The sequence below is a fragment of the Triticum dicoccoides genome, chromosome 2B (assembly GCF_002162155.2).
Source record: "Triticum dicoccoides isolate Atlit2015 ecotype Zavitan chromosome 2B, WEW_v2.0, whole genome shotgun sequence".
NCBI lineage: Eukaryota > Viridiplantae > Streptophyta > Magnoliopsida > Poales > Poaceae > Triticum > Triticum dicoccoides.
Window position 1 is genome coordinate 652,175,432 of NC_041383.1, and position 9,051 is coordinate 652,184,482.

A 9,051-nucleotide genomic window follows, 5' to 3' on the forward strand; every position below is an offset into this window, starting at 1 on the left:
AAACCTCCAATCACAAATCCCCACGATGTTGATTACGTTAATCCCGTAGCTATTTTTACTTAGATGTAGCATTGCTCTAGGGATCACAGATAAGCACGTGTTAGTGAGTAAGCCTCTGCCTCGAGGACATGACTCTTCCTTGCCAGGGGTCGACCCTTTTTTTCGACCTTATGGACCGTTGGATCCCAATCCGACGCGAGAAGTGCTTCTTCAGAGCAAGGGAGCCTTAATCATTATGAACAAGTTGAAAGGTTCCTCCAGGCTGTGTTGCACGTTGAAGAAGTTGAAAAGGTACCTCTGTTATGCAGGCACGGATGCATGTTATGGTTACCTGGTTGATGAGGCATGCATGTGAATGCCGGCTGTGTGTTTTGTCCCGATCGAACATGTCTCTAGCAATGGCGTCTGGCCCGGCCATCATTCCCTCTTCCTTTCCATTTATATACGGTTGCGTTAATCTTGAATGAATAAGCAAAATAAAACACAGAGAGAACTACGTGTGGCCGGCTGGCCTATAAAGGGGAGTGACATCTTCGGAGAGGATAACCGATGTAGCTTCGGTTCTCAACTCCTGTTTTTCTCTTTTCAGTCTCTGCTAGGACATTTGTACATGCATGTTTCTCCTTTGAAACCAGCAGTGTAATTTTTGTTGTTGGCAACTTAGCAATAGCATCTATCTAGTAGTTGTCTTGGTTTGTTAACATGCAGGCACCTTACGAGTATCAGCTGGCCGTGGCTGATTTCTGGGACGGGAGGGCAACCATGGAACCAAATGTGTGGGTTCCTGCCCTCCCTTTGCAGATGACAGTTGCTGCTCCTGCTAGCAACACTGATCTTGTCGTCAGCTCCAGTGGACAGCAGGAGCTGAAGCTGGTCGAGGAGAGTCCTGAGTACCAGCACGAGTGGAGCAATCCGATTGAAGTGTTCGAGAAAGCAGCTCTAGCATTTGAGGATAACCTTCAGCAGATGGAAACGAAGATGCACCTGTTCCCTCCAAGCATGGAAGAACTCTCCAAGTACTCCAAACCCAAGGTGGTATCCATTGGTCCGTACCACCACGGCTCGACCGAAGCCATCCGGCAGATGGAGAGCACCAAGTACGCGGCCGCCTGCCACTTCATCAAGGAATCGCGCCGCTCCGTTGAGGAGGTGTATGGGGCGGTCTTCACGGTGGCGGGCCAAGCCCGCAGCTACTACGACGCGGACAAGCTGAGGGAGCTCGGCGTCGGCGACAAGGACTTCAAGCCTATGATGTTCTATGATGGCTGCTTCCTGCTGCAGTATATGCTATTTTTGTGCAGAGAAAACGGCGACGAAGAGAAGCCGACAGCTGAGGTGGATCCGTGGCTGTACAATGCTTTCAGCTCCATCGACCGCCGCATCTTCAGTGACATTGTGCTGCTTGAGAACCAACTCCCCTGGGTGGTGGTTCAAAAGCTCAAAGACTTCATGCCCCCGCCTGGCCTGGACATGGAAACGGTCCTTGGACGCGTGAAACATTCTCTGCAAGCGCGGCGGCATCTTAAATTCGATGCTCCTAAATTGGACGATAGCTACGTACCGCCGCATCTCCTTGGCTACCTACGATTCTATATTGTAGGAAGCACCGACGACACTGGTAGTACTAGTCGTCGTACCCCAGTGCCTGAGATCACCCTATCTGAAAAGGTCAAGAAACTATCAATGTCTGTCAGCGTCATCGAGCTTGCGGAGATGGGCATCAAGCTCAGAGCTGACGATGCTACAGCAGAGCTAAAGAAGATGCGCATCACCAAAGAGTGCTTCACCGGCAAGCTCTTCTTGCCTCCGGTGTCCCTCGACGATGCCAACGCACGGTTCCTCGTCAACATGGCAGCTTTGGAACTGTGCATCACCCCAGATTTCCGTGTAGCTCATGATACACGGTCTACTGTCTGCTCCTACCTCAGCCTTCTAGGGATGGTCACGGACAATGATACTGATGTGCAGGAGCTACGAAATAAGCTTATACTGCAAGGAGGAGGAGGGCTCACCAACGAAGATGCACTCAAGCTGTTCACCGGGCTCGAGAAGTACCTGCGCCCCGGGAACTGCTATGACAACATCATTGTAGCTATTGAAAACTACAGGTCCCATAGGCGGTTGCGGATCAAGGTGTACAGGTTCTGTTACAGGAACCGCACGGCCATCATCGCCACGGTGTCCGCCATTGCTGGACTTGCAGGTTTCCTGGGGACGCTCAAGTCTTTCCAGTAAGCTAGCTAGCTGCACCTCCTATTTTGCCATTACCAGCGTTGCTTGTGTTGTAATATCTTGGTGTTCCCTTTCACTACAATTAATCACTTCCCTGTATATGATTGAGCTAGTCCCATTTGCTACTTAAAATTCTTGTTATTGCATTTCACTAGCTAAGCTCAATGAGTTTGTGTAGATCTAGTGTTCTCTGTTGAAGCTCTCTACCAGCCTTTTTCTTTTCTTGACGTCCCCTATACCAATCTTAATTGAACCGCAGCAACTTGGTGGTAGGATATACTCCCTCCGTTCCTAAATATAAATCTTTGTAGAGATTTCACTATGGACTACATACGGAACAAAATGAGTGAACCTACACTCTAAAATGCATCCACATACATCCGTATGTGGTTCATAGTGGAATCTCTCTAAAGACTTATATTTAGGAACGGAAGGAGTATATAGTACTGTATATGGTTAGTCGTAACTGCCTCATGATGGGTGAGAGGCACGTAGCTGGCACTACCACCTACCATGTGCCAACGTGCAATACATCAGGGGCGCCCAAGCATAGGTGAGGTCATTGTTAGAGTGAAATCATACTGAAATGAAGTGAATGGACGATCAGTCCCGTTTTTTATTTTGATTCTCAAAAGTGTGTGTGTGTATATATATATGTGAAGAAGATTGGAAGAAGTGGTGCCTATTTGGAGGCATCCCTCTATAGCAGGTCCCTTTTGGACATAGAGAGAAGGGGCTTGCACACACCCTTTGCTAATGATGGTTTGTTAATTAGAATGTACTAATTAATTCCTAATACTCCTCCTACAACACTGCTTCTTGAATGATTCATCATTGAAGGCTTCTTGTATATTCATCTTCCATCTTGAGAAATCATTTGTATAATATTGAGTCTCCCCAAAAACCCTATGAAAAAATCTGAGAAAAATAGTGCAGATATATTGCTAAAACTCTTCTAAACTCAGTGGGAAAACAATAAGTAAGAAATGATGCAACATATAATGATTATTGTCTGTTTGACAACTCATATGAGAAAAACCTTTAAAGAAGGAGAAAACGCACTGATGAATTTAGAGAACAATAAATATTCTTTGAATATACTTTCCTTAAAAATACCAGTGGGGAAAATTAAAAGTGTCGCATATATCCCCTCAATTAAACCTTTTATGAGAAACTTCGAGAACAAACTCATAAAGGAAAAGAGTGTGATCTGATATGCCATTGAAAACTCCGGTAAAACCCAGTGAAAAAATACAAGGAGAAAATGGTAAGACATGTGATGGTAATTATATTTTGATAACTTATATGAGAAAACCTCAAAAGGGTAAAACTCATTGGTAAGTTTAGAGAACAATTAATATGACTTGTATACACCCGCTAAAAAACCCCAGTGGGTAAAATAAGATGTATGACATATATTTTTGTTTTGATATTACCTTGTTACAATTCTTGATCGAACTGACATTAAACTCATAAAGAGAAAAGGAGTGTAATATAATGTTTGAATAGCTTATAATTCAGGAAGAGACACCCCCCCCCCCTAATTCTTGCAAATGTCGAAGCCGTCGCAATACCAATTCCGTGTACATGTTTCTGGAATGTTGAAGTTTATAGACTTTGTGAACAAATCAGCGAGGTTGTCGCATGATTTGACTTTGCGGGATGGCCAATATACTGATATTGCATATTAAGTAACATATTTTCATACGAGCAACACAAGCAACAATATCTTTGAGATACGAGTTGATGGTTCAATGTAACCAATTCCACATGATCGTTGTATGTGGTTCATCATTCTGTGAAACTACAAGAATACAAGTGATGGCTCGTACTTCAAATGATTGGTGGATGTAGCCACAAAGGTCTGTTTTGAAGACGCTCATAGGATGGATATCACACCAAACAGAACACAGAGCATGTCATGATCTGACATGTGGAGATCTGATTGATGTATCTGAAGGTATTGGTGTCTAGATTTCTCTAAAACTGAAAAACTAGGACAATATGTTTGATGCCTTGAAGATATCAAAAGATATTCTTGATTCCCAACCAATTATTTTTGGTGGATCTAATGGTACTAGAATATTGAACCTTGGGTCATAATATCTTAAATTCATTCTTTGATGGTCTAAATGGATCTTTCTCTACGTCTAGAGATTGAACAACCATGAAAGTTATAGATGGATAAGACTTGTCCATAATGAATTCCTGCAATATATTTTGGATATAGACAACACGATGTGCCATAATACATGAGTGAAGGCGCTCGAATTGTAGCTAAAGAAAACAAAAATTACTTACATCTTTCATCTCAAAATCCTTCCATAGATGATTATGTGCTTCATCAATATCTTGTGTGTTGCCAATAATGTTATAACCATCAACATATAGTGATGTAATGTGGTGTCGCAATGAGGATTTCTTGATTAACACATATGAGCAATCATCAGCATTGGAGTAATTCTTCTGTATAAGGAACTCACTTAGACGATTGTACCAAATTTGTTTTGACTTTTGTAAGCCATGTAGTGACTTACTGAGTTTACACAATACATGTTGCATTGTTATTTTGGATTGAGAATTGGGATTCCTATGAGGAACATATGTAATACTAGTTGATGTTCAAACACTAAAAATAAACTCTTTCTTACAGTCTTCCTAGTGGGACTTCGTTCCTAGCTAAATCGATCATGGATGTGAAATTTTACGAACGGAATGCATGTCTATATTATTTTTCTTGAAAAGGGGCGCTTTATTACTTAAAAGATTTAAGCAATGCATGTCTACATGATTACATAGGTACCGATCTCAATAGGTGCCGACGACGGATCTGGCCTTGACTCAGTCAGGCTGATTCGTTGTGCTAACGATCTCAATCGCCGTCAGCGGTGCACTGCTCCTGGACTTGATCTGCATCACGAGGATGTCTGGGGCGCCGGGTCTAGGCTTGGTGGTGATGGCCTTCTTCTTCCTCGGAGTTGGTCGGCCGGCTGGTTGTGCATGGAGTGGGGTCGGTGGGCTTGCATGGTCATGGCGGCGGAGGTCGCAATGGCCGGCGGCTTTACCGGTTGGTGGCGGCGGAACATGGACGGTGACAGCGGCAATGTTCTGTGTGGATCCCCGGGCGGCGACCCTGGATGGTGGCAGTCGGTGAAGCTAGGGCTTCCCGCGGTAGCATGGCGTGGTGCAGTCCCTGTCCAAGGCAGATCTGTGACGGCGATCTAATCTACGGATTGGTTCAGATCAGAGACGGTGATGAGCACACAGGATCCATCTCGGCGGCTCTCGCGGCTTGGCGAGGCGGGGTGGGAGCCCTCCTCCTAGGCTCCAGTGGTGGCACACTCAGGTAGTGGCCGGTGCGCCAGGGATCCTACGGTGGCACTGCTGTTGCGGTTGGTCGCCAGATCTAGGCGGCTAGGTCCGGGGCTTTGAAGGCGGTCAAGACGATGCACAGGTTGTCGGGTGGATTACTTGGGACAGATCCGGATGTAAACCCGGTCTTCGGTCGATGGCCGGAGCCGGTGATGACGATGCCCTTATCATCGTTTCCTTCATGAAGGCATCATCGAGGTGAAGCTCCCAGCTCCACTCAATACCTCCGGGGGAAACCCTAGATCAGCTGATCGGATGTTGGCGGCAATCATGTGTCGTTACCCCCTTGGGGGCGGCATTCTTGGAGGTGCACTCGGTCTCGCGGGACCAGCGGACGGCTTTTTTGGTGGAGCGGTGCTTCATCCTACACATTGATGGCGACGGATCTCGAGGGTGTGGCGCAGTGCAGATTCGGAGTTCGATGTGCGAGGATGGACTCGCGCAGGAGGACGACGCTGTCTGGCGTCGTGGTGGCGTCGATGGCAGAGAGACCTGGCACGGTAGATGCAACAGTACAACTCTGAAGATGGATTGGTGGCAGGTGGCTGCAGCGGCCTCATACCCGGCAGGCGTCCTGGTTGAGGAGTGCGCTGGACTGATAGGTGCCCCATACCCGGCATGCGTCCTGGTTGGGACCTCAGATCTTAAATGTTTAGTTTTGACTGCGACGTCTGTTTGGTATTAGGCCCAGATTATCAACATTCCTTCATCAACTGGATAGGAGTAGCGACAGATATTGCCTAGACGGTGGCTTTAGTCTTACCATTGTATGATTTTATAAGATCTTGTGTGAATAATTAATAAAATGGCCGCATACACCGTCCAATGCAGAGGCCGGGGTCCTCCTCCTCCATTTCTAAAAAATTGTCTACACGACTACATGCTTATATCTTTGTGTGTGCATGCATGATTGGTTACCACGTCGGCCTGCAAACTCCGTTGAGGCTATTCATGCCGGTCTGCATGTCGAACTCGCTCTGGGCACTTTCCTATTAGTACTAATACCATAATCATCAAAAAGTTGAAAGGTTCCTCCAGTCTGTGTCGCAAGTTGAAGAAGTTGAAAAGGTTTATCGTTAGCTGCTTGATGATGCATGCATGTGACGGCAGGGTGCGTGTTTTGTCCTGATCGAACATGTCTCTACAATTAGCAATGGCATCCGCCGTCCGGCCGGATCGTCAATTCTGTTTTTTTTTTTCATTTATGTACTCTCTTCTCAAACTAATATAAAAGCATGTGATCTATACGCTCTTATGTTAGTTTATAGAGGGAGTAGGGTTGAGTTAATTTTGAACGAGTAGGAAAAAATTAGGACAGAGAGAAAGCTACTCGAGGCCAGCAGTTGGTCTATAATGATAAGCCGCATATCATTGATGTAGTTTTGCTTATCAACTCATTTCTTCTCTTTCCAGTCTCTGCTAGCTAGCTAGGACATTTGTTTTGTACATGTCTCTCAGATTCTCCCACGATACCAGTACCAGCATTGTACGTAGTTTTTGTAGTTAGCAGTAGCAACCATCCAGATCTCTTAGCTTGCTAACATGGAGGCACCTTGCGACTATCAGCTAGCCGTGGCTGATTACTGGGACGGGAGGCCGGCCATGGAACCAACCGTCTGGGTTCCTGGCCTCCCGTTGCAGATGACAGTTGCTGCTCCTAGCAACAGCGATCTGGTGGTCAGCTCCAGCGGACGGCAGCAGCTGAAGCTGGTTGATGAATACGATCAGTATGCGGTTCAAGTGTTCGAGCGAGCAGCAGAATCACTCAAGGAGAGAGTGGAGGAGATGGAGACGAAGATGCACCTGTTCCCGCCAAGCATGGGAGACCTCGCCGACCACTACGCCGCCCCCAAGGTGGTGTCCATCGGCCCTTACCACCACGGCCGGACCACGGCGCTCCAGGAGATGGAGAGCGTCAAGCATGCGGCCGCCTGTCACTTCGTCAAGGCCACGGGCCGCCCCATCCAGGAGGTGTACTGGGCGGTCTGCACAGTCGCAGAGGAGGCCCGCGCCCACTACGACGCCGGCAAGCTGCGGGGTCTCGGCGACGACGACTTCAAGCCGATGATGTTCCTCGACGGCTGCTTCCTGCTGCAGTACATGCAGTTTTGGTGCAGAGAAAGCGGCGGCGACGAGGACCCGGACATGGATCCGTCGCTGTACAACGCTTTCAGCTCCATCGACCGCCCCATCCTGAGTGACGTGGTGCTGCTTGAGAACCAGCTGCCATGGGTAGTGATTGACGCGCTCTTGAGCTTCTTGCCCCCGCCTGGCCTGGACATGGAGACGCTCATCGGGCGCGTGAAACAGACTCTGCAAACCCGCCAGGTTCGTTATTTTGATGCTCCCACATTGGACTACAAACCGCCGCATCTCCTTGGCCTCCTACGGCACCACATTGTAGGAAGCAATGACACCAAGAAGTCAGAGCCGGAGCTATCTGAAAGAGCCAAGGAATTGTCCGTTTCCGTGAGCGCCATGGAGCTTGCAGAGATCGGCATCGAGATCACGGCCACCAAAGCTACCCGAGAGGGCGCCGAGCTGAGGAATATGGGCGTCCGGAGATCAGCGTACCTCACCGGCGAGCTCTTCTTGGCGCCACTGTCGCTAAACGACGCGAACGCGACCTTCCTCGTCAACATGGCGGCTCTGGAGCAGTGCACGACCCCAGACTTCTTTGGGGAGGACGAGGAGAAGTCTGCCGTCTGCTCCTACCTCTGCCTCCTGGGCATGGTGACGGACAGCGAGGAGGATGTGCAGCAGCTGCGGAAGAAGGGCATCTTGCAGGGAGGAGCAGGGCTCAGCAACAGGGACGCGCTCGACTTGCTCAACAAGCTCGAGAACCGGCTGCGGCCCGGAACCCACTATCTGAGCACCATGATCCTCATCCAGAACTACAAGACCGATAGGTGGAAGCGGATCCAGTTTCACAAGTTTCATTACAACCACCGCAAAGCCATCTTCTTGACGTTCTCCGGCATTGCTGGATTTGCCAGTTTCCTCGGGACGCTCAAGTCTCTCAAGTAATTCTTGCTCTTGTTCCAACTGCTGAATATTTAGCTATGGTGCTAAATATTTCCTTTATGTATTTTGCGCCCATCTTGTAAACAATACTTGTATCGGTTTTGCTGAATATGAGGTGCCTGGATTTTTTGCTGGTGTCAGTCGCTTTTTGCAAAGTGCAACGCGAGGCCGAAGGCGGGGATGGCACGAGGAGCGCCAACAAGAAGCGCCGGCTACGGCGAGGCCGAGCCATGTATGAGATGGAGCCGGCGATAGCCGGTGGAAGCGAGTCTGAAACTTAACCGGGGGTGGCAGGGGTGCAGAAGGGTCGCCAGAGTTGTTCATCAGAACAGGGCTTAGAGGGATGACCGGGGTGGCGGCTAGTATGATGGTGGGAAGAGGTGGAGGGGAGGACGGGATGGCAAGGCGGCGATAACTGCCAGC

At 48.3% G+C, this 9,051-nt stretch overlaps 2 protein-coding genes across 2 annotated transcripts; both read left to right on the forward strand.

Moving 5' to 3' along the window:
* The first annotated feature begins 519 nt into the window (after positions 1-519).
* On the forward strand, positions 520-2,349 carry LOC119365410 (UPF0481 protein At3g47200-like). Its single transcript, XM_037631039.1, has one exon. The coding sequence runs from the start codon at positions 703-705 to the stop codon at positions 2,233-2,235; it is 1,533 nt and encodes a 510-aa protein (XP_037486936.1). The 5' UTR covers positions 520-702; the 3' UTR covers positions 2,236-2,349.
* Positions 2,350-7,039: 4,690 nt separating this feature from the next.
* Positions 7,040-8,737, forward strand: LOC119368210. Its single transcript, XM_037633531.1, has one exon. The coding sequence runs from the start codon at positions 7,147-7,149 to the stop codon at positions 8,629-8,631; it is 1,485 nt and encodes a 494-aa protein (XP_037489428.1). The 5' UTR covers positions 7,040-7,146; the 3' UTR covers positions 8,632-8,737.
* Positions 8,738-9,051: the final 314 nt, after the last annotated feature.